General features: G+C 44.4%; 2 protein-coding genes across 5 annotated transcripts in view; one reads left to right on the forward strand and one right to left on the reverse strand.

Annotated features, from left to right (window-relative positions):
• NDE1 (nudE neurodevelopment protein 1) overlaps nt 1-757 on the reverse strand; it is a 35,252-nt gene extending 34,495 nt beyond the window's left edge. For both annotated transcript variants that reach the window (XM_070362632.1, XM_070362633.1), the window contains exon 1: nt 638-757. The gene's annotated coding sequence lies outside the window, so the exon portion shown is untranslated. The remainder of the gene's footprint in view (nt 1-637) is intronic.
• A 4,855-nt stretch (nt 758-5,612) lies between these two features.
• Nucleotides 5,613-27,274, forward strand: part of MARF1 (meiosis regulator and mRNA stability factor 1) — a 39,576-nt gene continuing 17,914 nt past the window's right edge. Inside the window, exons 1-15 of one of the 3 annotated variants that reach the window (XM_005906332.2) lie at nt 5,613-5,736; nt 10,091-10,292; nt 12,454-13,137; nt 13,885-14,059; nt 15,123-15,349; nt 16,140-16,257; nt 16,821-16,993; nt 18,904-19,329; nt 19,541-19,698; nt 19,787-19,945; nt 21,235-21,424; nt 22,109-22,287; nt 23,698-23,778; nt 25,992-26,228; nt 26,359-26,478. In XM_005906332.2, the coding sequence (XP_005906394.2) occupies nt 10,149-10,292; nt 12,454-13,137; nt 13,885-14,059; nt 15,123-15,349; nt 16,140-16,257; nt 16,821-16,993; nt 18,904-19,329; nt 19,541-19,698; nt 19,787-19,945; nt 21,235-21,424; nt 22,109-22,287; nt 23,698-23,778; nt 25,992-26,228; nt 26,359-26,478 (3,071 nt within the window). In that variant the 5' untranslated portion in view covers nt 5,613-5,736; nt 10,091-10,148. The remainder of the gene's footprint in view (nt 5,737-10,090; nt 10,293-12,453; nt 13,138-13,884; nt 14,060-15,122; nt 15,350-16,139; nt 16,258-16,820; nt 16,994-18,903; nt 19,330-19,540; nt 19,699-19,786; nt 19,946-21,234; nt 21,425-22,108; nt 22,288-23,697; nt 23,779-25,991; nt 26,229-26,358; nt 26,479-27,274) is intronic. The other 2 variants (XM_070363019.1, XM_070363020.1) reach the window with 2 other exon arrangements.

Below are 27,274 nucleotides of genomic sequence, written 5' to 3' on the forward strand. Positions count from 1 at the left end.
AGGGAGGGGAGTGCCAAGTAGAGGGGAGGTTTTTGGAAAGAGGCCTCCGCCGAGGGTGGCAGTGGGGTGGGGACGTGGGCGAGCATGGGGACGGCGGGGGGCTACGAGGACGGAGAGGGAGGTGGGGGCAGCAGGAGGAAAGGGCGAGGGCTGCGGGGCAGAAACTGAGCGAGAAGGGAGACCAGAGGACTCTAGGAAGGATGTCGGGGTGCCGGGGGATGGAAGGGAACAGGGCAGAGCAACCGGGCTCCGGGGACCCGGGACGAGCAGGGCAGAAGGGCCAAGGAAGTCAAGCAGGGAGGGGAGGGCAGCGGGGTCGGAGAGAGGCGAGCGCAGAAAGAGAAAGAAAGTTGGCGAAAGGGTGAGGAGCCGGGCGCGCAGGACACAAGGGTGGGAAGGCACTAAGTTAGGAAGGGAGGCTCCGGAGAAGGGCGATTTTTCGAGCCCAGCGCCCGGGAAGCGACGCCCAAGTGAAGGGCGCGCCAAGTTCCCTGCACCGCCGCGGCCGGGGGTCCCGAGAGCGCGGCGGGCGTCGGGCGGGCAGAAGAGTTTCCCCGCGGCCGTGGCGATGATGAGGACGACGGCGATGGCAGCCTCCGAGCAACCCCTGCCCCGGGGGCCGCAGCTCCGCACTTACCGGCTCGGGCTCTGCGGACCAGCGGCGGCGGCTCGGGCGGCTGCGGCGGGGGGCGGTGCAGCCCCGGGCCTCTGGCCGCCGCCCCCGCCCCCGCGCCCGCGGCCGGCGTCGTCCATTGGCTGCCGCTCCCCGGGACCGCGTCCCCCGCGGCCAATCAGCGCCGAGCAGCGCCTTTTGGAAACTTTTTTCCCAGGTCCCGGGCGCGGCGCGGCCACGCGGCGGCCCTAGGCGGGCTGGCGGGAGGGGTTCTGGGAGGCTCCTGCTGCTGCCAGGGTTCTGGCTGGGCTTGGAGGCTGCGGGCTGCTCCCTAGACACCGCGGGGAACGGGCTTGGACTTGCGGGCCACTTCAAGAAAATATGACTCCCTGCCCTTCACCCCGATTGCGTTTTCCTGTTCTTGGATTTCCTCCGAAGCAGATAGAAGAACAAAGATCTACGTCTCCTTAGAGTAAGCAGTGTCCCAGGTCCTTCCCAGAACTTGACAACCAATATAAAAATTTCGACATCATTATCTTCTGAAAAGGCAGCAAAGCTCCTTTATAGAAATTTGTTTTGGGGCCTGGCCTTGAATCCTAGCTCTGCCCCTTAGTAGCTGTATGATCTTGAGCAAGTTCAGTCAGTTCAGTCGCTCAGTCATGATGGATTCTTTGCGATCCCATGGACTGCAGCACGCCAGGCTTCCTGTCCATCACCAACTCGCAGAGTTTACTCAAACTCATGTCCGTTTAGTCGGTGATGCCATCCAACCATCTCATCCTCTGTCGTCCCCTTCTCCTACTGCCTTCAGTCTTTTCCAGCATAAGGGTCTTTTCCAATAAGTCAGTTCTTCACATCAGGTGGCCAAAGTATTGAAGCTTCAGCTTCAGCATCAGTCCTTCCAGTGAATATTCAGGACTGATTTCCTTTAGGATTGACTGATTTGGTTAGGGCAAGTTAACTCTCTGTGATTTACTTTCCTCATCTATAAAATGGGATTTGTGATAGGATTTACCTCTAGGATTATGCAGAGATGAAATGAATTCACTTAGCATTTGTAAAAGGTTTAGGACAGTGGCCTCAGCACATAGTTAAGTACAATCTATGCAGGAGTAGAAGGGGGCAACAGAGGATGAGATGGTTGGAGAGCACTATCGACTTAATGGACATGAGGTTGAGCAAACTCTGGGAGATAGTGAAGGACAGGAAAGTCTGGCATTCTGCAGTTCACGGGGTGGCAAAGAGTCGGACACAACTGAGCAACCAAACAACAAAAAATGTAGGTAGTGATCATGATTTTTTTTTTTTACTGGTCCCTGGTAGCTCAGTAAAGAATCTGTCTGCAATGCAGGAGACCCAGGTTCGATTCCTGGGTGGGGAAGATCCCTTGGAGAAGGAAATGGCAACCTGTTCCAGTACTCTTGCCTGGGAAACCCAATGGGCAGAGAAGCCTGATGGGCTACAGTCCATGGGTGGCAAGCGACAGACACCACTTTGTGACTAAACCACCACTGTCTGTGTCAGGCATAATACTAATTTCTTGATGTGGGTTTCACAGCAGTCCTACTTGTTCACCAAGTAGGTTTATAAATTTTTACTGAGCACTCACTTATAGCACAATAAATGTCAGACAAGACACCTGTCTTGAAAGGGCTTGTAGTATTAAGAAAGGACACTAAATCAGCAAACAGAAAATGTGAAATAATTTCAGATGCTAATTAGTGCTATGAATAAAGCAAAGTCATGTAATAGAAAGGGGCTGGGAGAGGTCCCTTCAGATAGAATGTCAGGGAAAGCCACTATACCAGGTTACAATGAAGCTGAGATCCAGATGATGAGAACCACAGGAAAGAACTTTTATTGTCTTCATTTTAAAGATGAGAAAGCAAAAGTGTAGGAAGTTTAAATGCATTGCCCAAGGTCTCACAATTAGTAAACAAATCAGGCTGTAAAGCTGGGTATGTTTGACTCCTAATCAGTGTTCTTTGTCATGATACTGGAGGCAGAGAGATCTTAGCTACTTTGAGGCCTCCAACCAGACATGGAATCCCTCCTGTGTCCCCGCCATGGTTAAGAATGGCCTTGAATTCCTCTTTGTTGTTGTTTAATCACTCAGTCACTTCCACCTCCTTAGCGACCCTATGGGCTGTAGCCCACCAGGCTCCTCTGTCCATGGGATTCTCCAGGCAAGAATACTGGAGTAGGTGGCCTTTTCCGATGGAACCTGTGTCTTAGGGTCTCCTGCATTGCAGGCAGATTCTTTTACCTCTGAGGCACCAGAAAAGCCCTAATTCTTCTTTGACTCCTTGCTAGTTCCTGAAAGAAGCTCAGAGACACAAAAGGGATCTACCACCTACATCAACAGGGTTAAGGAAGGTATCAGAATGTCTTTTAGGAAATATCCATCCTGGCCGCAGATGCTAATAAATGATTTGCATCCTCTTGTCACTTTTGCGCTGGCCTTGCCAGAACCTCACCATTCTGTGAGGATTCTGGGAGAGAATAATCAGCTGCAACGCTGCCCCACCAGTTTACATAAACTGAAACACACATTGATGAGCTGATCAGTACTGACTAAACGACATTATCATTTAAACTACTGGGTTCTCAATTTTCTTCATTTTTCCATTAAAAATAAAAGGAAGAAGACATTGAAATGATTATCATTAAACTTCTCTCAGGAATATGTTTAGGTAAACGGGTTTGTTATTGGGTAAAACCTTGAAAAAAATGAAAGGGAAATTTTGGTGTACTTAAAAACTTTGTTCTCTTTGTTCAATTTGTTTTCCTTGGAGCGTTCAGATATTAATGAGCAGAAAGCTGGGTTTCTCTTGCTTAAATCCTTCCACCATAATTTATCATTTCAAAACACTAACCATAACACGGAAGTAGCTGGAGAAGAAACGCCTTTTGTGGCAGCTAGATTAATTTAGGAGCTGGATGGAATGTAACAGCCATTTGAATTGCACAAAAACAAATCTTAGTCTTGGTTTCATAAAGATTATAATATGGACAGGGCAGGTAACTGAGAGGTAATCTTAAGAATTTGCCCAGCAAAGAAATAGATTCACAGAGGCTATCTCTAGAAAACATATCTTAAGAAAAATGTTAAAAAAAAAACACACCCTTTCACAAGCATCAAATTACATGTTGATGCATAATTGTGTTTCTAAGGGCAAGTGTAGTTTAGGCTAATTTTCTATAGGAAATAATAAAGAAGCATATCTTTAAAAACTATTTGTAATTCAACCTTTTCATTAGCCTTCCATTTAGTATGATTGGTTTGTTTTTATTTACTGTATTTTATTTACCTGTTACACCAGGCACAGCTCTGGCAATGTCAGACATGTGTCTACTCTTTATTTTACAGCTAAACCTTTTTTTTTCTTTAGCAATTAAAAATTTCACAATTATTTTGCTTCCTTTTATATTTTTAGTTAATATTATCTGTATTCGGAGACACTAGAAAGAATGAAAAGGAGGGAAAAAAATACCTCTTTGAGAAGTGAATTTTTGGTACTCGGAAAAAAACGCTAGAAACAGGGTTGTTTTTCATCTGTCCTAATTCCCACTTGGAGAATGTGCCCCACACACAGACACAATGAAGAATTACTCAGCGGTAATAAATACCTGAGCAGGCAGCTGATGTGTGAACTTGTCATCGGCCTTCTGGAAGATGGACTACCGGTACAAAGGGTTCTTCAGCTACGTGTTTGATCTTGCCCTCCACAATGCCTGTCTACAAAAAAAAGCCTACAAGGATGTATTAGCTTCCCCTGAAATCTCCCCCACTTAATGTGGATTGCCTAATGAGGTTGCCTCACATTACATACTAAAGAGAGAAAAAAGTTCTCTTTTGGCCATTTTTACCTACTGATCCCTTTGCAAGGTTAACCTGTTTCTTAGCAAACTTCAGAAATAAACTTTTACACTGCATTCGACTACTGCATCCTAAACTATGTCTAAATCTAAATATGTGCTTTGTTTTTCTAATTTGCAACAGGAAATAGTGAACAGCTGGCAGTTTAAGAAATGTCTGTTTTGCCTACGTAAAAAAATTTATAATTTCAAATAAAAGTGAAGAATGTGCAGCCAAAAAAACCCAAAACACCCCCCAAAAAAAAACCCCAAACATGGCAAATCTAGCCACTAAAACATAAGCTGTTCCTGGCTTCACAAGGATTTTGCAATTATAAATCTCCTTTTGCTCGCCCAACCGGTCCCTGGAAAAGTATTCATTTGTAACGAGCTTTGGACCAGGACTTTAAAAAAATCTTTTTTTTTTTTTTTTTATAAGTCACGAGGACCTCTTAATTGTTGGTGACACAATCCAGCCTAGTCTTCGAACAGGCTTTATTTTTGCCAGCCGGATCACAATTTCCCGAGGAGCCCTGCCGGCCCGAAGGACCTCGCGGGAAGCCCAGTTGGCAGTTATTTTTATTTTTTTCCGCTCGCCACTAGGTTGCACTAGATGAAGGATGCTATAACAAACAGGCGTCATTTAGTTTAGTTTTTCTTTTTTTTAATAGGACCATCACGTGACAAGAGCGAGTAAGAGAAAAAAATGCCAAACGATCGGGTTTTTCTTCGAAATCCCTCTTAAACCGCCTTCCCTCAAAAGACCTAAAGGGCTGAATGGTATCAAATCCCGGTTGGCAGGTTTTTTCCCGGGGTTCCGCCTCACTAGCACCCTAATTCCCCTCTTTGAGGTTCCGTTCCACGCCACAACCATAAGCCAGGATCAAGGCCTCCATAAACTGGGGGCTTTCGCCAAAAAAGCCGAGGTAGCCCCCCGGGAAGGTCCCTATTTAGAGGTTTATCGGGAGGGGACTGAGCCTGACGAGGCTGCAGGGCCGCGAGGCCCCGCCCCCCCCGGGGTTCCCAGCACGCCCCGCGCGGGGAGGACGCGGCGGCGGGGGAGGGGCGGAGGAAGGGGCGGAGCCATGAGGAGAGAAGGGCGTCGGTTTTGCGACAGGGGAGGCGCGGTGCGGAAGCGGAAGTGGAGGGTGCGCTTGGCGGCGGCGGCGGGAGCTGCGGAGTCGGGAATCAAAACAAAGGGCCTGGGGGGGCGGGGGGAAGGCGGCGGGGCCGGAATGTGAGCGGAGGTGGGGCCGGCGGCAGAGGTGAGTTTGCTGGCAACGCTGGGAACTTGTTCCCGACGCGCTTCATTTTCTGGGCACCAGGCTGGAACGCGGGAGTGTGTCCCTTCCTTCTGCCTATTGCCAGCGGGGGTGGGGGAGGTTGGCTAGACTGTTGAGAAGCCATGGGACCCACCCGTCAGGCCCCCAACAGAGGCTCGAGTTGCCTCCCTTTCTGCTCAGTTCACGACTGTCATTGCAGCGTTGCTGCTGCCCTTTGGGGGTGTTTGGCTCCCTGACTACAGTTTGTCTCATTTCTCCCTTGAGGGCCCTTCCAGGTGTGGAGAGGAGCCTTTCTAGAGGAGTGTGTACTGTTGGAAATTTAAGACAGGAAGAGAAGGGCTAGTGTTTTTGCAACCACCTCTAACGTTTTGCACCCTCCTCGGTCTATCAACACTCCCTAGAGTGCAGCCTTTGGCTTGACCTAGAGCACTGAGTTGTCTTAGGGTTGAGTCACTGCACAGATTGTATTGTGGCACTGTGACACACTTTTTAATTTCCGTGGCACCTTTCTGATACTACCTAGAGCTTTCCAGTTACATCGTTTGCACTTTCCAACATCTCTGAGTATAAATATTCTGTTTTTCATACAGAGAAGTTGAAGCCTAAATTGTCGTCCTAGACGCTTATTAAACTCTTCATTCAAGAATTACTGATGTGTGCCAGACCGTGACCTAGGTGCAGGAGATACAATAATGAATAAAAAAAAACCCACCCATGATCCATAAGTAAATGCTACCCTGGAGTTTATATTTAAGTGAGGGAGACATAATAAAAGCAAGCAAATAAGATAATTTTAGAAAGAAGAGCTGTGAAAAGCAACAGAAAAACTCAGGGATGGGATGGGTAATACCGGGTGTTGAGGACTAGACTAGGTGTGGAGAGAAGGCCATTGCTAAGTTTTCTACTTCGTTGGTGTGGTTTAATCCTATGAAGGTGCTGCTGTTATCAGGCCTATTTTACACCTGGGAGCTGAGGTTCAGAGAACTTGTTGTACGTTGTCCAGATCTGCACAGATGGGAAGCAACAGAATTGGGGAGTAATAGGAGGACAGCCTGATGTCACAGTCTGCTCTTAAGCACTATCTGAATTCCTTGAAGACTGAGAGATAATGGCAGGAGTGAGACGCTCACTCAAATGACGAAACAGAAGTTGCTCTGACCACCAAGTTGCTATGACCACCAAGTTGCTATGACCAAATTACTTATCATTCCCAGGAGCATTTAGGAAAATTTCTGGGTGCACATTTGTACTAATATATTTTACTTTCTTTTGCTTGCATTGGATGATACCAAAGGTACCTTGGTTGTGTGGGAAGAAGTGGATAAGCCTGGTTCTGTCCGTTTTCTATTAATAATTGTGTGATTTTGGGCAAATTCCAAAACTTCATTAAGCTTCTGTTTGTTGTTCAGACAGTAAGTTGTGTCTGACTCTTTTGTGACCCCATGGACTATAGCCAGGCTTCTCTCTCCATGGTATTTCCCAGGCAAGAACACAGCAGTGGGTTGCCGTTTCCTTCTTCAGGGCATCTTCTGACCCAGGTATCAAACCAGTGTCTCCTACATTGGCATGCAGATTCTTTACTGCTGAGCCACCAGGAAAGCAAGCCTCTTTTTCCTCCTCATTAAAAACGTGGCCGATTTCTCCCTTGGCTTTCACACACATTTACTGTGGGAAAAAAGATGACATAAATGGATTGCATTTTCTGGTGTTTCCATCATTGTATCCCTTGTGCCAAGCACAAGCCTACTACATAGCAGCTACTAAGTAAATGTTTGGTGAATGAGGAAATAAATGATCTTAAAGAAAAATGCATTAGTTAGCTTCGCGTTAGTTAGAATTCGCCTTGAATAAACTTGAGAGAGCATGTCGAAGTTGTGTGTATCATGAATATCCCAAATTCTTAGGCTCTAGAGAGGAGATTGTTAGGGGGTGTGAGGTGTCTGTATTTGATAGAAAGGACAAGTACCTTAGTTTATTACCATTGCTGCAGTAACTTCATCTCTGTCTCCAGATTAGCTCTGGGTTTTGTAGATGAATATCTGCTTTATTCATTCCCTCATTCAATAAATATTTACTTAGTATATACTATGTAGAAGCCTGTGCTTGGCACAGGCCATATGGTAATGAAGACAAATAGATGGTGGGTCCTTTATCTGGTTTTCTTTTTTCCACAGTAATACTGTGAGGTGGACAGGGAGAAATTATGGCAGATTTGACAGAGGAAGAAAATAAAACTGAAGAAGTTCTGTAGTTTCTACATAAGGGCCAAATTGTAAATATTTTTGGCTCTGTGGGCTGTGTAGTCTCTATAGCAGAGAATCAACTCCACAGTTGTAGTGCAAACACAGCCATAGAACTTAAATAAACATGGCTGTGTCTCAAAACTATTCATAGACGCTGAAATCTGAATTTCATATAACTTTGTCACAAAATATAATTATTCTCTTGATTTTTCCCCAAGGATTAAAAAAATGTGAACTATATTCTTAGTTCGCATTCCATTTAAATACAAGCAGTGGGCTGGTTTGGGCTATAATTTTAGGCCATAGTTTGCCTCCCCCCGTTTTATGTGATTGGTTTTCCTATAGCTTAGACATAGCACTTATATGGACATAGTGCTTATAGTGACTATAGAAGTGACTTCTCTCCCCTCACCCTACTATGTGGATGTTTAAATCTCTTTATAAGAAAATCTTACCAGAGAAAGAGCTAAAGGAAATTCTTTTCTATATGCCCAGGAATTTCTGAAAGATAAATTAATGACCTCAAAATGGCCATTGTCAGTAAGAGGAGGTGGTGGTTGGGGTTTGGTGACGAGGGCTTAGAAATGAGGTTCAGTCGTCCTTATCACTGGCAGGCTGCCTCCACGCCCAATGGCTGCTATTGATTGCATCTGCTTTTATTGTACTGTTTCAAGACTTGTAGAGTGTTGCTCTGGAGTAGATACAGCACATCTGGGACTTGAGATGTGTCTGTTAGATTTTTGGTGGCATAGCAGATTCTACTTTCATAATAAGCAAACTGAGAGGTTGGTTCGATTTGTTCTGTAGCCGAATCAAATTCAGAGTCCACAGAGGTCAGTTAATTTGGACCTTCCATACTCAATATCAAAGACACAGTGAGATAAGTTGCTCTGAAATCAGTTTCACAATCTTACATAATTGAGAATGAGGACATGTAGTGGTTCTTTTACTCAAATTACATGTTCTCTCCTGTTAACTTTTTTACTGTCCCAAGTAGTGTCCTTAGGGAGGGATAGTCAAGAAGAATTAAGAAATACTATATAGAAAAAGTCTACTCAGTGCTGGAGGACCTTGGCTCCAGCTCAGTGAAGAGGAGGGAGTATGCAGGTGTCCAAGATGCGGTGACCTCTCTCAAGCATGGCCGGAAAGAGGGCTCATCCAGAGTTCACTTTTGTTTGAAGAGTTATGAAACATAAGGAATGGAAGATGATAAATTTTTTTTAAGTCAAATTGATATAGTTAGAATTCAAGTATAAATAGTCAACCAAGTTTACCAGTTTTAGTAAGCTTAATATGCTTTGATGCCAGGTTTCCTGGTGGCTCAGACGGTAAAGCATCTGCCTGCCAATGTAGGAGACCCGGATTTGATCCCTGTGTCGGGATGATCCCCTAGAGGATATGGCAACCCACTCTGGTATTCTTGCCTGGAAAAATGGACTGAGGAGTCTGGCAGGTTACAGTTCATGGGGTTGCAAAGAGCCAGCTGGACTGAGGGACTGACACTTTTCACTTTTACAGTATCCTTTGATAGCCGTTCTACTTTTGTTCCTTAAGATCTGACTGGGAGCCATTGCACCATAATTTTTTTTTAAACTTGGAAGACAATTATGCTAATTTTTACTTTCCCACCTCGCTAATCATGGATATGAGTGGCTAAATCTTGTATCTCCATCAGGAGAGTGCAGCACTGCTGAGTGACTGGTACACCTTTGGAAGACTCGGTCTTTGGTCCGTGTTAAAGCACCCAGATTTGGTTGCATCAGCCCTGTTTGAAATGACCTGTGCACCATAAATGTGCTTCCCTTGTGGCTCAGAAGTAAAGAATCCACCTGCAATGCAGGAGACACAGGTTCAACTCCTGGGTCAGAAGGATCCCCTGGAGAAGGAAAAGGCAACCCACTCCAGTATTCGTACCTAGGAAATCCCAGGAACAGAGAAGCCCAGTAGGCTACAGTCTGTGGGTTCGCGAAAGTTGGACACAGCTTAGTGACTAAACAAAAACAATGCACTGTAAATATAGTTATAGTCTTATATTTCAGTAATAAAATCTGTACTTACACAAGTGAATAACGTTGAAACCTCATTCTTAACAGGGTGGAAGAATGAAAGAAAAGAAAGATGAAAGAATGTTGAACCGCTCCGCATGGCTGTATGATGGAAGGAAGCGGAACTGAGAACCCCTGCAGTAGAACAGTTGGATGGCTTCAACAAGATAACGATGCTAAGCCATGGCTTTGGAGATTCTCTAACTGCTTTTCTCGTCCTGAGCAAACGTTGCCACTTAGTCCCCAAACGGTAACTATGTGCAGACTAAGGACATAGCAAATTCCTTGTGCAAATAGATGAGCGATCCGTTTGGTCTTGGGCAGTCTCTCGCCCTGGAGTCTGTGCTGAGTTTTCCCTTGTGTCCTGCTTGTATTACTTCATGTAGCACATTATTATAATTCCTGACTCAATGAGGGTAAAGTTTTTTAAATCCTGTAGTAATGAGTAACATTAGATGCTTTAAAGGTGTGATGTTGAAATTTGGGAGAGATTTGTTTCTCATTAAAGTCACATTCCAAAGACAAAAATCCACATTTTAGGATAAAATGGGAGGAAAGTATGAAATCGATTTTATTTTACTGTAGCCTTCTGAATTTTGTGTCTTAAAATCACAGCAAGATTGTATGACCTCATTGATGATCTTTTTCTGTTCAGGATTTCTCTTGAATGTTTAAATATATCTGGGACTTCCTTTTTTGCCTTTTCATAATGATGTTGACTTTATCTGACTTCATTTGCTATATCATGTTATCATCTGTTTTTTTTCTCTTGTACTTGGGAATTAAGTGAGACTTTACTATGATTTTATATGAGTATTGATAACAGACTTTAAAAAAAAATCAATTCCCTGTCATCTCCACATTTTCATTACATAGCTGCCTTTGTTGCATGGCATCAGTAACTGAAGTTATTTCAGAAGTATTTTAGTTCAGGGACAGTCTGCACGGAGAGCTGGCAGCTTCAGGCAGGGGTCCAGGGTGGCAGATCTGGGGCCTAAAGGAGTCACTCGACACAGAAGTGCACTGTCACCTTTCCAGATGCAGAGTCTCGATTTTGTCAGTGGCACCCCGAATTGAATACATTCAGGAAGACCGACTCACAGTAACCCTGCCCACGAGAGCCAGCTCTAAAGCCATCAGAATGCCAATGAGTTCATTTCCAGCCTGAATTGTAATTACCACAAGGGTAGAACACACTACTTTCTGACTGGTCAGACCATCGCTATTACCTCCCTTTTAGGAAAAATCTTAACTGAAAGTCCAAATTTCTCTCATATGAATATACCCTCCCAGGTGAGTGTAAAATCAGCAGAAGGAGTGAAATCTTAGCAGCCAGATGGACCCTTCTATGCTCTAAGGGATGAGTGTGTCTCAGTCACTGTATCAGGGCGTCCTGTTCATCTTAATTGTGTCTGCACTCAGCCAATAAAAGCTGTTGATTGGTTGGACACTCCCCTACCCCACCCCGCTGCACCACCTTTCAGTGGCCAGGTACTCTGCTGAGCGCTTGAGGTGCACTGTTTCATTTTATCCTTCTCACAAATGTAGTACGTACATTCTCTTCGCAGTTGAAGGATGACAGGATTGAAGCATGGAGAGATTAGGTTAAGTCACTTACCCGAGGTCATAAAACTATTTAGTATCACATTCAAATCCAGGTCTCTGACACCAGGGCTATGCTATGATCTTAATAAATGGACCAGCCTCAAGTGTCTATGTTGGAGACATATGATAGACTATTTCTCATGTCTGTTTCCCAGGCGGTTTCCTTATTACTTGAATTCTTTCTACTGGCTACAAAATAGTTGTTGGTGTTATGGCTTTAGGTCATGATGTCCCATGGTTTGCTAAATGTCATTAGTAACATGTTAAAGATCTGTTCATGGATGGGCCACTTGGGCAGATGGCCGATCTCATCCATAGTGTTTGATATCTTCTCTCCTGGAGGGCTTTAATAAAACCACCTATGATCTGACTGCAAGAACTATTTAGTATTTTCCTTAAAGCGCTTTGCTCATAAGCTGTCTTTAGTGAATACTGTTGTGACTGTTGTTTTTCATACCACCTGTTTTGTCTGCAGAAGACACTGAGAGGCAAGGGGAAGTTATCAAAGGGAAGCCAGTGAGACATGGATGGTTAACCAGGCTTGTTAAATATGTGAACAGACCTCCTCCCCCAGTCTCTTAAAAGTCAGGAAGGACACAGTCTTAATTTCAGTTGTCTGTTTCAGTGTTCACCTCCCACTGAAGAACGCTCCTGGTTTTAGCTGCCATCCCATTTGTGTGGTTATGATCGAGTGATGTAAATTAAATAAGGTTTGAACAGTGTTCGTTTTTAATGCAGTCAGTTGTGAGTAACCCCAAGTCACCGGCCTCAAAAAATTAACTTGTGTTCTGGTTTTCTTTCCTCAGAAAGATTACATGGAGAACAAGAAAGTTGCTGTGGAACTAAAGGATGTACCATCTCCCCTTCATGCTGGCTCTAAACTTTTCCCAGCAGTCCCACTTCCAGATATCCACTCTCTTCAGCAACCTAAAGTACAGCTTTCAACTGTCCCCAAAGTAAGCTGCTGTGCCCATTGCACTAATGACCCTTCCACTTCGCCAGTGCGTTTTGGTGGTGGCAGTGGCGGAGGGGCTGGTAGCTTGGTTCCCCCGGGCGCCCTGTTAGACTCGCAGAGCACCAGGACAATCACGTGTCAGGTAGGGTCAGGGCTTGCTTTCCAGTCTGCACCTCCACTCCAGAATGCGTCAGCTAGGAACACCTTGGCCGGCGTTGCAAGCGACTTTCCCAGCATGTGTCTAGAAAGTAACCTCTCTTCCTGCAAGCACCTGCCCTGTTGTGGGAAGCTGCACTTCCAGTCGTGCCGTGGGAACGTGCACAAGCTGCATCAGTTTCCGGCTCTCCAGGGCTGTCCTTCCTCTGCGGGCTATTTCCCCTGTTCTGATTTCACAAGCGGGGCTCCCGGGCACGTGGAAGATCACGTTTCACAGTCGGAGCTCACGCCTCACTTATGCACCAACTCTTTGCACCTAAATGTGGTACCTCCAGTTTGTTTAAAGGGCTCACTTTACTGCGAAGACTGTCTCAGCAAGGTGTGTATCTTTTTATTTGTTATGTTGGGTGCAGCTAAGGTTTGAGGAATGACTTTTTAAAAATAAAATGACTTTTATCTTTAAAAGAAAAACAATCTTGGTTTTGTGTGTGGGGTTTTTCACCCCATCAGCATAACTTCTTTTCAGAAGAAGTTCAGAAAGAAAGCAAAGGGTACAACGGGAGGGACTGTTGAGAAAAGTGTAGTGTGATTATTCGGTTCATGCTTTTAGAGTCTCCTGTAATAAATCTGTTTCCTACGTGGAAGCCTAGCTTGGCAAAGACTTGTGCTCTCTTGTTTTTAAAGGCTGGAGCACAACTGGAATTTCTTAAAGCTAATGCTCACCTGATACATGGACCCATTCATGTAATACAGATGGCTGCATGTTGTCCTTTTGTAGTAATTGGGGGAACTTGAAATTTGGCCTCCATCACACCTGGGCTCAAGTAAAGACTTTTAACTTCCTTTTTTTGTGAAGTGTGTCTGCGGGTTTCTACTGTAACAGACACATGCCCCAGAATGTAAAGGTCTAATTGTGTGAATATCTTCCCTGATCATTTCAGGGCACTTTGAAATGAGTTTATGCTTTGGTAGTTCTGGGAAAGGTGATTTGAAAATACATTTTATTAGGTTAGCAGGTGGAAAGGAGAAACATTTAGAATGTATTTTCAGTTGTTATGTGTAATTCTTTACATTCTGAAATAATATATCTGAAACTTCCTCCTGTTTTTAAAAAATTTTAAAACAGCCAGCAAGAAATAGTATAATTGATGCTGCTAAAGTCTGGCCAAATATACCACCTCCAAACACTCAGACTGCACCTGTTACTGTTCCTCTGTGTAATGGCTGTGGAACCAAAGGAACGGGAAAGGAGACCACGTTGTTATTGGCGACCAGTCTAGGCAAAGCTGCTTCGAAATTTGGTAAATGACAGTATTGTATAAAATGCATATTTAAAGTTTTCGATATCTGATACTAACACTGCATTTGAAGTGAAGTGAAGTTGCTCAGTCGTGTCCGACTCTTTGCGACCCTACCAGACTTCTCAGTCCATGGGAATCTCCAGGCAAGAGAATGGGTTGCCATTTCCTTCTCCAGGGGATCTTCCTGACCCAGGGATCGAACTCAGGTCTCCAGCATTGTAGGCAGACGCTTTACCCTCTGAGCCACCAGGGAAACCCACACTGCATTTAACTGCCTTTAAAAGATTCCTTGTGGTTCTAAAACTTGTGTGTGTGTCTCCATTTCCATCAGTTGGTAAATATCTTCTTACCCTTATAGACCAGTAGGTCAGTTGCCATTTATGTTGAGCTGGGGCTGTTTGAGATCAGAAGCTGTGTATAGAAAAACGGGAAGCGTATGAGGAGAAATGAGTGCTGGAAGGGACTTGGTGTCAACTTAATGTTCTATGTTGCCCAGACATAACTAGTATTTAGAAATGGCTGACAAAAAAACAGTATTTGAAAACCTAAGATCATTTCCCCCAAAAGTAGCTGTTACGATACTTTATCTTTTAAAAACATTTTTTCAAAAGTTGGATCAGATGTTACTGCAGTGTTAAAAGTCATTAAAATCAAGGGCTATAACACCTTCACCATTCGTTCTCGTTCTCCCACACTGAGTGAGGTGTGGGCCCAGCATGACGCTGGGCCCCAGAGGGCAGTGTCCTGTCACCTGTGTATTAGTGTTGAGGAGCATACCCGGTCAGCGTGAGGATGGCTCATGCTTTATGATGGATTGATTGTGGGCCTAAAGTAAACTGACCTTTGGATTTGTTCTCTCCTGAAAGAGGAATTAACGCTTAGAGATACTTTGGCAACTTGGGGTTGTCTACTGGGCCAGCCAGTGAGGTTGGCATCCTTAAATTTAACATCAATCTATAATTTCATTTTCATGCCCCTGGGAAGGACAGGTAGCTACCTGTTATCGTTAATATCTTAACCTGTTTTTTGCTGTGTGTAATCAAACGTGTTCACATTTCTCAAGGGTCACCAGAAGTTGCACTGGCAGGACAGATGCTAGAGAACTTACCCCCCATTGGGGTTTTTTGGGATATTGAAAACTGCTCAGTCCCTTCTGGCCGCTCAGCTACTGCAGTTGTACAGAGAATCCGGGAGAAGTTTTTTAAAGGCCACAGAGAAGCAGAATTCATTTGTGTATGTGACATCAGTAAAGAAAATAAAGAAGTTATTCAAGAGCTGAATAATTGCCAGGTAGATGAAAATTCTTTTTTCTTTTTTATCTTAGTAGAAGAATAAGCACATGATTTTTTTTTAAGAACTCCAGTTGAAAATTTGTTATTAATAATGTGTTTGTGCTAAGTTTGTAAATAAATTAGGAAAAGATGATTTATTTAAGTACCTGAAATCATTTAATCATGTCTGATTTTTTAGCAAGTCTGCTTACATGTGACTAGTGCTTTCCTAGTATAGTGATTTCATATGTATCATTTCCTTTGATTTTTATAACTGCTCTGTGAATGCTCGTAGGATTTATTATTTGGAATTTACAAATGAAAGGACCCAAGTGGTTAAGCAACTTTTTTAAGATCACATGGCCAGTAAGTGGATGAACTTGGATTTAAATCCAGATTGACCCCAAAGTCTGTTCTCTTAAGCTAGAAGCTAATAACATCAAACACAGCCCCGAGTCTTACCTTAATCATATATCAAATCTTTGCCACCCACACATTGTTGGCAAAAGATGCTAGAGAGAGCTAATTTAACTACTTAAAATTTCACTTTCTATTCTGAAAGGGGAATGGATGAAGTGCAAAAGCAGAAGATTAGAGATGAAAGTAGGGGTAATAATGAATACAGTTAATTTGTCTGGAGAACTGAATGTGAAATTATTGAGATTTGATTGTAATTTTTTTTTTTCTGTCCCTGAGTGGCAATAGAAATCAAAGGTTCCTCAAGAACTGTCTATTGGATGTGGGCAGAATGTGTAGTGGCTTTCTAAGCTCAGCTCTTTCTCATCTCTCCTTATTATAAATTCATGCAGGTAACTGTTGCCCACATCAATGCTACTGCAAAGAACGCTGCTGACGACAAGCTCCGCCAGAGCCTCCGAAGGTTTGCAAATACTCACACTGCTCCCGCCACTGTGGTTCTTGTGTCAAGTAAGTGTAGAAACATCTACTAATTTCAGCTAAACTCTCTATGTGTGAATTATCATAGAAGCCAGAATGTGTTAAATTGTGCCCCCAAAGATGCTGAAATACATGGGACATGCTTATGCTTACCTTTGAAAACTGTTAAAAAAAGAAAAGGAACTACATGGATTTCTGTATTTTTCTTTGGGGAATCTGAGTAAGGATTCTTGCAGGGCCAAGTTTATTAAAGAAAATGTAATTTTTTTGTTTGTTTTAGTCCTGGGCTCCATTTTGCTTATTTAAAAGAAAAATCCAAGATGAAGTTGGGGCTCCCCAGAACATTAATATTTGTTCCTTTTTACTACTAAAAATAATGTGTCTTGCGAATTCAGCATGAGTCTATGGTAAAATTGTCTTGCCATGTTAATTCTTCTGATGTGAAATGTGTCCCTGTTCTAAAAAGGGGTCGGGGGGCCACTTGGAACACAGTCCTGCTGTTCCTTTCTTCTCAGTGGGTGTTATGAGAGGTGCTTGTCTGTCAAGTGTTTCTAATCTGTGGAGATGGGGGTGGGCTGTATCCTGTCTTTCAGCTGATGTCAATTTCGCATTGGAACTTAGTGACCTGAGACACAGACATGGCTTCCATATAATTTTGGTCCATAAAAACCAGGCCTCAGAAGCACTGCTGCATCACGCCAACGAGCTGATCAGATTTGAAGAATTCATTTCTGACCTGCCCCCCAGGTTACCACTAAAAATGCCAGTAAGTGGGTTTGTGTTCTTTCTGCTGTAGTCTAGTTAAGATTGTGGAGATTCAAGACAGTCCTCCATAATTATGGGTGTCTAAGCCCAGGTGAGGGTGTTCTTTGTAGTAGGCTGGCTAGATTTTGAAATAGGCCTAGAAACTTTCCATTCTCTTACAAATATACAGAGAACTGATATGTGTGAATTTTTTGTTTTAATTTTTGTGTGTGTGCTGAGTCTTTGTTGCCGCTCGTGGGCTTTTTCTAGTTGCAGCGAGCGGGGGCCGCTCTTCATTGCGGTGCATGGGCTTCTCATTGCGGTGGCTTCTCTTGCGGGGCACAGGCTCCAGGCGCTCAGCTTTCAGTAGCTGCAGCACTCGGGCTCAGTGGTTGCAGCGCACAGGCTTAGTTGCTTCATGGAATGTGAAGTCTTCCTGGACCGGGCATTAAACTCACATCCCCTACACTGGCAGGCAGATACCTATCCATTGTACCACTAGGGAAACCCAGTGTGTGAATTTTGCTTTTACATTTTTCAAAATATAGGAAACTGACTTTTAGATTCACCTTACTGACAACCACTTGCCAGTTAGCAGTGTTTTGTGTGAGGTGTATGGCAGTAACGGAATGAGAGTTACTATTTTTGCCCAAGTTTTAAGGGTAAAGAATATGGTTTGCATATCTTGGTGTGGTTGGAGTCAAATAAGCAGAATGATTGTACAGTTGCGGCACTTAATCCTGAAGCCCCAGCTGGTCTCTGAGCCTGTCTTCTCTGGTTGCAGACCCTGCCATGCACGAGCACAATCAGGAGTAGTGGGCACTACACCTGTCACCCTGATAAGCCACTTAATAGGAGAATGTGCACGTGTTTCCAGCAGGACGAGCATTTCTCACAGTCTTGATTTAGGATAAGATGTTTACTGGGACACTGAACTTGTGTTTAAGCTGTTTGGAGAATATATATGGATTCCCTGGTGGATCAAATGGTAAAGAATCCGCCTGCATTGCAGGAGACTCGAGTTCCATCCCCAGGTCAGGAAGATCCCTGGAGAAGGGAATGGCAGCCCACTCCAGTATTCTTGCCTGGAGAATCCCATGGACAGAGGAGCCTGGTGGGCTGCAGTCCTTGGGGTCACAGTTGGTCACGACTGAGCGACTGACACACGTTAATGATAATAGAAAGGAGCTGTAGCGTGGATGGTCCAGAAGGGTAGGCAGTCCCATTCGTGAAATGCAGTTTTAACATACTTTAATAACTTGAGAGTTATGGAAGCACTTTAGGAATGATCTCACCCAGCCTCTTCATTTTAGTGAGGAGGAGGTCAGCACCTCGGGAAAAAATTCAAGCCGCTGGAGGCCCTTCCGTGATTGCCTCCACATTGAGGTGCTCACAGTGCTGGTCCCTGCAGCCCCTGGTACCCAGTGAGGTCAGGGCCCGGCCCAAGATTAACACACGCTTAGGATGGTCTGCGGCTGGCAGTACCTGTTTCAGGCTTTGGAGCCGCACCTCTAATTGACTTTTGTTGTTATTCCTTATGTCTTCTGGCTGTAGGTACATTTCCTCCCTCTGCTTCTGTTTGGCACTCCCTGTTTTAATCTGAAAGGCCTTTAAGTCAAATGTAGTATCTTAGGTGAGAGGTTACCCATTCATTGTAGAGATCCTTATTATGATTAAAAAAAAAACCTGATTATTCAAAACATTAAATCTTGCCACATATTTTTTCTAATTCACCAGAGTGAGAATTTTAGATACATTTCTTCTTTTTTTTTTTTTCCCTCTGTGTTTTTCAGTCTAAGTACGTGTATCCTTTCCCATGCAAGTCTCTGTTCTCCCTCCCCCGAGGTCACTGTAGTTTGGAGATCATTGTTCTTTGTAATTGAGCGTGGGCCCCTGAGTCCACCTGTTTTAACACTTTTTCTGTGTCCACAGTGCCACACTCTGCTCTACGTTTATAACCTACCGGCCAACAAAGACGGCAAGAGCATCAGCAACAGGCTCAGACGCCTGTCCGATAACTGTGGCGGGAAAGTGCTGAACATCACAGGCTGCAGTGCCATCCTCCGCTTCATAAACCGAGACAGCGCGGAGCGGGCTCTGAAGCGGATGGAAAATGAAGACGTCTTTGGTAACAGGATCGTCGTGTCATTTACTCCAAAAAGCAGCGAGCTCTGTGAAACCAAGAGTTCAAACGCAACTGCTGATAAAGTGAAGTCTCCCAAGAAACTTAAGAATCCAAAACTGTGCCTCATCAAAGACATAAGTGAGTCACCTTCCAGTGCCAAAGCCACACCTGGAAAAGGGTCGCAGGCAAATTCTGGATCTGCTACCAGAAACGCCAACGTGAAAAGTTTACAGGTAATTGTGACCCCGCTTGCTTTCTGAAGTTTATGCTAGGTTTGCTTTCGTGGGCTCTCCGTTCTACATGCTCACCTGCTTTTGGTGTGTCTGTACTGTTTTTGTTATCCTATATTTTCGAGGCTGTTTGAAGTCAGGTGTTTCCTGTACAAGGTCTGACACGTCTTGGAGACTTTAACTATTAAACTCCTTTGCTCTTGTCTCTTTTAAGGAGCTGTGCCGCCTGGAGTCGAAGACTGGCACTCGAAGCAGTGAGCCCCAGCAAGGCCACCTGCGGCTGGGGGCGCCTCCTCACAGAAGCTCAAGTGCCGCAGCGCCCGCACCTAAAGCCCCAGGGTTGGCAGAATCTGTTTACAAAACCAATCCCAAGTAGGTCCCGCTACTCTCCCTCGCGGCTGCGTGTTTTGCTGTGAAGGGAAGCGCGTGACCTCCTGCCTGCACTGTTTCCCTCCACCAGGAAAGAGAGCCTCGGCGCCCGCAGTGTCACCAGTTCTCCTGTGGAGAAGAAAGAGAAAGAGGAGACTCTGTTCCAAGTGAGTTACCCGTCTGCTTTTAGCAAGTTGATCGCATCCAGGCAAGTGAGTCCCCTGCTCACGGCTCAGCCTTGGTCTTCTCGGTGAGTGGGTCTTGATCCGTGGAGTGGTTGTATGCAGTAGAAGGGCTTATGAAGTAATCTGTGTATTCAGCAGAATTCAAGCAGTACAGAAGTGCATAATTACAAGAGAAACCTTAGTACTACGTATAAAATAGGTAACTAATGAGAACCTGCTCTACAGCACAAGGAACTCTACTTGATGCTCTTGGTGACCCAAACGGGAAGGAATCCAAAATAAGAAGGGACAGCTGACCTTGCTGCACAGTAGAAACTTAACACAACATTGTAACGCAACCTTACTTCTCCAGTAAAAATTTAGAGTAAAAATTTTACAAATTGAAAATGTTTGAGCCATAAATAGTAATAAAAATAAAAGAGAAAGCTTCCACCTCTCTTCTTCCAGTTCCTTTTTCCTTGGGTAACATTTGGGGGCATTGCTTCTTGCCTTTCTCCATCCTCCATGTGGGAGTCTTGGTAAGCTGAGGTCAGAGAAGCCTGTCCTGGAGTCCTTGGCCAGTGATGGGGGCACATTAAGGTGTCTTTACTACGCCCTTATTACTTCATCAGACTGAGAAAGAGGCCTAAACTGACATGCATTCGTTCTTTTTATTCATGGGGTAATTACTGGAAGCTGTTTGGGAAACGAAGGTCTCTGTAAACCACTGTAACCATCTGTGTAACTCCTTATTTAAGCTTTCTGAATTTACTCTGAGTAATTCTGGAAGCTCAGAAAACAGGAGGAGCCGTAAGGCCATGTTCGGTCTCATGAGCTCTCACTAGCATTGTATTTATTCTGCTGGGATGGTGAAAACTCACTGTTGAAAGCGACTTTGAACCTGTAAAATGGTGTCTACAAATTGATGTAAAAGTTTTCCTCCCAGGGAGAAAAGCCACAACATATGAGCAAGAATATCTGGCTTTTTCAGAGCTGAGGAGAGGGTAAATGGCTGACATTAGTATCACAGGCTGATTTCCTAAGAATAAATACCCAAAGTGGAAAATGAACTCATCAGCCCTGCCTGTAGTTTCTTCCTGTAGCTTTAAATAATCCAACAAAAGAATGTTTGATGATAAGTAAAATTGTTGTTGTTGTGGTTAATCAGGGTGTCAACAGATAGTACTTCTGAGAAAGAGTCCAATCAGTGTAATGTTTTAAGAAAAAGCACGTTTGAGAACCAAACTGTATTTTGGAAAACAGTTTTTAACATAGTTTCAAGCAAAATCTAAATGACATAAACTGAATAAATAGAATAACACTTTTAAAACATTTCTAAACAGTTGTTAGGCCTCACTCCATATGTTTTAAGCAGGAATCTGTCTCCAAACCTCTTAAACAGAGCATCCCCGCTTGCTTTCAACGCTGCACATTCAAGCGTTGGTGCCGACGGCCCAGACCCATTCGCTCATGGTGTTGACGTCCAGATCAGCAACCTGGACTACAGGTTGTCCCGGAAGGAGCTGCAGCAGCTCATGCAGGAAGCATTTTCTAGGCACGGCAAGGTAAGCTTTCACTGTCTCTGCTGCCTTTGTTCTTCCCCTTGCTGCATTTCAAGATGCGCGCGCTTGACGCACCACACATAACCACAGGCAGGCTGTAACCGTTGCTTCACGGGTTTGAACACCTTCTTTTTTCACTCGGGTCTCCTTGTGCTGGTGCTGTATGTTCAGTTTTTAGGACCCAGCCCCAGGGAGCGAGAAGCCTGTCAGAGACATACTTGTGGTCCCAGGCAGGGATTTAGTGGGTCTCTGGGAAATAAAACACTGATGGATTTTAGTTAGCTCCAGCTGCTAAAATACAGAAACAGGATTCTACAATGATGTTGGCTGTTTCTGTTTGTTCATCTTACAGTGTCTATTCAGTTTTTAGTTGCAGGTTGCTAAAAAATGCACCTTTTGCTGGTTCTTAAACTGGCTCTGCCTCAGTTTTGGCAGGATCTGGAGAAGACCCGGTGTGTCTTGGCGAGCTCTGTGTGCCAGAGCACAGGCCAGCCAGGCTGGTGTCACATCCCTGAAGGTCACCCATCCTAGCTTGCTTCCGTTGTGGTCAGCGGAAGTGCGGTGTTGAGACAGGTTCCCTCACGGCAGCACTGAAGTCCACAAGCTAATTCCTTAGGGATTGACCTTCAGTTTCAAGAGGACACGGTTCTGGCAGATCGGCATTCTGTTTTCTTTTTACTACTGCAGGTGAAGAGTGTTGAGCTCAGCCCCCACACAGATTATCAGCTCAAAGCTGTGGTTCAGATGGAGAACTTACAAGAAGCTATCGGTGCGGTGAATAGCCTCCACAGATACAAAATTGGCAGCAAGAAAATCCTGGTCTCACTTGCCACAGGAGCTGCTAATAAATCACTCTCTTTACTGAGGTAAAGAACAAGCCGTTTGTTTCAAAAATGTTATTTTTGGTCCAGAAACAGTTTTGGAAATAGTAAAAATAGATTTTATTCCATCCCCAACCCTCTTGTGATACTCACATATGCAGTAATGCTTTTCCTCCACTCTCTTGATAGAGTTAGAAATAAGGTAGAAGTTAGTAATAAGCTAACTAGAATAATTTACTCTCGTTCAAGTCATTAATCAGAGATGAATCTCAGCTTAATCTTGGCCGGCATTTAAGAGTAAAATAATATGCCACATATCCAGAACAGGTTCTAAAAATAGTGGACCTCTACAGCAAAAGTTTATAAGCCTAGAAAGTCTGGAATACTACCTTCCAATTTTAATAGAAGGTAGATTATCTATAAGGGGTAAATCTACAAAGTTCTATGCTCTCAACTTGCAGGTACATCTTCAATGTCAAATAGACACCCAGCCCCATACATCTACATTATAATTAGATTAATCTTAGGAGTCTGGTGATGGTTTCATTCATGATACGCTTTTGATGTAGAGCACTATTTAAGTTTTTGGTGTACAGCATAATGATTTGTGCACCAGTAACTAATATACCTTTGTCAACCAATTACACTTCAAAAAAACAAGCAAACTCACAGAAAAAAGTGATTAGCTTTGTAGTTGCTGGAGGTGGGGGGTGGGGAGTAATTGAATGAAGGTGATCAAAAGGTACAAACTTCCAGTTATAAGATAACCCAAGTACTAGGAATGTAATGTACAACATGATTAATACCGTTAACACTGCCGTCGTGCATGGAAGTTGTTGGGAGAGTATATCAAAAGAGTTCTCATCACAAGGGGGAGCATTCTTTTGCTTTTATTTTGTATCTGGATGAGATGATGGATGTTCTCTTAAATGATTGTGGTAATCATTTCACGATGTAGACAAGTCAAAGCTTCACCATTATTTTAAGTTATTTTTTAATTTTGCCGAATAAAAATAATACTCAATGAAGAAAATTTGGAAATTTTAGGAACATAAAAGAGGCTGGGGACAGAAGAATCATCCATAATCCTATGGCTCAGAGCCAGTCACTCTTAAGTGTATTCAGTTGTATATCTTCAGCTGTGGGGAGTCCTCTCCCATCTCTCTGATAGAACTACACTGTGGCAGGAGACTGGCTCATCTGCCCTTTGCTTTCTGATACACAGGTGTGGAAATCTCTGCTTGAGTCTGATAAAAGTCCCAGTGTATGATTAAATATTCTTTTAATTGCTGTGTTCCTAAAGTCCATTCTTTTTTCTGGAAGCTCAAACTCTGAGAATAAATGAGTGTATTTATTTTGTGTATACATTGTGTTAATGAACTCTTGTTTTTAGAAACAATTTGCAACAGAGAGGAAGACATCTGTTCTCTAATGGGCTAACCGTTTTTCTTGCAGCGCAGAAACAATGTCCATTCTTCAGGATGCTCCTGCCTGTTGTCTGCCTCTTTTTAAATTTACAGATATCTATGAAAAAAAGTAAGTGAGGGTTGTTGCTTTCATTGATCCAGCCAGTGCTGATGGGCGACTTACACTGGTAGCAACTCTTAGGGGAGGAAGTAAGACCAAGACAGTGGTGTTCAGATTGAAAGTCCAGTTTTAAAAAACACACATTTTAAAAACGTCTTTTATTTTTAGTAAATTTAGACCTCAGTCCCTAAAGCTGTACTTGTATGTTTTCCACTTGGCTGATTTGTTCTGTTATTCATTGAGTCAACATTTTCAGGCACCTTCTAGACTGTAAGCTCTGGGACAGCAGGCACTGGATCAGACGTAATACTACTGAGTCTTCGGTACTCAGTGCTCAGTAGACACTCAGCAAATCCCAGTGGAACGAAGTGGAGGGTGCAGAGCTGGGAAGACAGCCCACTTTTTGGGGTGGGGGGTGTGTGTCTGGAAAGGAAAAAGACAGTCACCATTTATTGTATAGAGCAAAGAAAACTGTCCTTACAAAGGAGAAAATGCCTTGAGGTTACAGAGGGTGCAAGGAACCGGGAGCTTGGCCATGACTGATTGCATGGGTAGTGGGAGCCATTGAAGTGTCAGAGAAAGGACGGGCAGGGGAGCTGTGGTGGGAAGGCTTCAGGCAGGGATGGTGTCTGAGCTGGAGTGAAGGGAACTGGGAGAGGGGGACACGGAACGTGGGGACCAGTCCCGGCTCTAAGCAGACACTGTCAGAACAGGGGAACCAGACCCCACAGAAGTGTCAGGTGCCCGTGAAATAGGGCTTAGTAACTAGTTTTATGTAGCAGGCAAGGCAAAAAGTAGAGGTCAGTTTGATTCTGAGTTTTTTGCCCCAGATGACTGAGGGAAAGGTTATGTGGTTAAGCTGGAATAGAAAAGAAAGAAAGCTTGTTTAGGAGGTATAGTAAGTTTTTAATCTTGGCTTTGGGCATCCGAGTTTTAGGGAGCAATTGGAATGACTGGGAAGAGAGTTCAGGGGGTCTTCTACACATGTAGAGTCTCCTTCAAGAAAGAAGTCAGCTCTGAAGATACGGCAGTTGTTTGCCTAAAGATGATCTTGGAAGACCTGGGAACAGATGAGTTCAGAGGAATGGGAGGAGAGCCAGAGAGAGGGCAGACCTGGGTGGAATGCCACCAGGGCCTGGAAGCCAACGGGAACCCAGAGGCCAGAGTGCTCTCAGGGGAGTGGGGACAGCCTGAGAAAGTGGTGCAAGGTTTGGAGCGGAGGAGGAGGCAGCCTGTGGTGACTTGGAAGCTGACACCAAAGAGTCCTGTGGAGAAAATCCTGCAGGGAACAGGGTGGCAGACTGGATGGTGAAACAGCAGAGGCAGCTCTCGAGAGACCAGCTGTTTCCATTTCAGAGGAGATGCAAGAGCTCCAGACTGAGAGAGCACAGAGGAGACTGGGCTTCTGTGGACGGGGCAGTGTGGCGGGTGGGGACCAGACTTAAGACTGGCGTTTGCAGGGAGGTCTGAGCATGTAGACAGGGCACTGGGAGGAGGCCATTAGAGCGGATGACACTGAACAAGCACTTGCTGTGTGCTGAGCTCTCTGCGCATATACCGTGTGGCATCCCCATATCCACTTCATGATGCAGGGATTGTCACCCCGTTTTACAGACAGGCAAACTGAGGTGTAGGTTGGTTGTATAACTTGACTAAGGTCTTGCAGGTAGAATCAGGATTTGAACTCAGTCTGTCTGCCTTCAGATCCTGCGCCTCTGTGTTCCAGGTATGAAAGGCACAAGTCTAGAGTGGTGACTGGGGAGTCCAGTCTAGTGTAGATCAGGAGACTGAAGCATAGTGGACGTGAGGAGTAGCTGGAAAGGGGAATACCTCTGAGGGAGGGGAGCAGAGATGGTGAGAGGTAATAGGGATTTGGAACTGAAGCGGAGGCCAAGTTGACAGGGGTTACAGCAGATAGTTTTCCATCTCAGAAATTTCGGTGAGGCATTTACAGAGACTGTGGGGTCGGAGGGCATGTACCAAATAATACATATAATCACTGTAATGGGCAGCGGGCCCGGGATGATTGCAAGGAGTGCTGAGTGTTATTGGTTTGATGGTGAATGAATTTATAGTAGAATTACCCCAGTTTTACTTTTCGAAGAGACAGGGATCCATTCTTGGTTACAGAGCTTTATCTAAACAGGTCAGGCATTTCTCTACAACTGAAGAAAAATATTCTCTTTAAGTCAGCATCTCTCTCTGTTTTTCCTTGTTTCTAGGTTTGGACACAGGTTGAATGTGTCAGATCTGTATAAACTAACAGACACGGTTGCAATCCGTGAACAAGGAAATGGCAGGCTGGTGTGTCTCTTACCCAGCAGTCAGGCCCGCCAGAGCCCCTTGGGATCTTCCCAGTCTCACGACGGCTCCTCAACAAACTGCAGCCCAATCATATTTGAAGAGTTAGAATATCACGAGCCTGTCTGCAGGCAGCACTGTCCCAACAAGGATTTCAGGTATGTTACCCATTTCCTTTGAGAAACAATCATTCTGTAAAAGGTCGTGGCACATCTGTTAGAGTTACCTTGGGAACATCTTAGACCACTGAGAAATGTCAGCTCTCTGTTTCTGTTCTCTTTTCCGCAGTGAACATGAATTCGATCCAGACTCTTACAAGATTCCTTTTGTGATTCTCTCTCTGAAGACGTTTGCACCCCAGGTCCATAGTCTTCTGCAGACACACGAGGGCACCGTGCCTTTATTAAGGTGACTGTCAAAGCCATTGCAATACCTTCGTTCTCCCCTTTCTAGAAAGTCTGCCCTCTGCCTGGGCCTCTCCCGATCACGCACTGTACCAGGCTTCAGCCTGGTGTTTTTAGCTACCACTTGTAGTCAAAGTGTATCTAACATGGGATTCATTCACTTAATATTTCAACAAGAACATTTCATGTTTGTGCTGAATTTTAGAAACATCAGCATGCCTGGGGCAGATTCTTCTCCACAGAGAAGAGCTGGTTGGAAGTGCTGTGCACAAGTACTGTGAGAGTGCACAGTCCCAAATAGTTGTAGATTTCAACATTTAAGGGAGAAAAGTATCCTTCATTAGTCTGTTTAACCACATCATGGGCCACGTGGTAAGCTTAAGAGAGGGGCCAACATGGTAGCAAGTTGCTGTAAAGTCACTGAACCAATATGTTTAGAGGAGCTTGAACTTGGAACCTGGTTACCTTACTTTTAACCCCGTCTGCCAGGTGGCTCAGAGGGTAAAGTGTCTGCCTGCAATGCAGGAGACCCGGGTTCGATCCCTGGGTTGGGAAGATCCCCTGGAGAAGGAAATGGCAACCCACTCCAGTATTCTTGCCTGGAGAATCCCATGGACAGAGGAGCCTGGTGGGCTACAGTCCACGGGGTTGCAAAGAGTCGGACACGACTGAGCGACTTCACTTTTGCTTTCGCTAGAAAACTTAATGGAATTTTTGGTACCATTTTTGGTACCAAAGAGAGACAGTGATCACTTCTCTAGGACTTCATTTGAACTTTCAAAGCCAGACCATGGGCATCT

This window comes from Bos mutus, chromosome 25 (assembly GCF_027580195.1).
Source record: "Bos mutus isolate GX-2022 chromosome 25, NWIPB_WYAK_1.1, whole genome shotgun sequence".
Lineage (NCBI taxonomy): Eukaryota > Metazoa > Chordata > Mammalia > Artiodactyla > Bovidae > Bos > Bos mutus.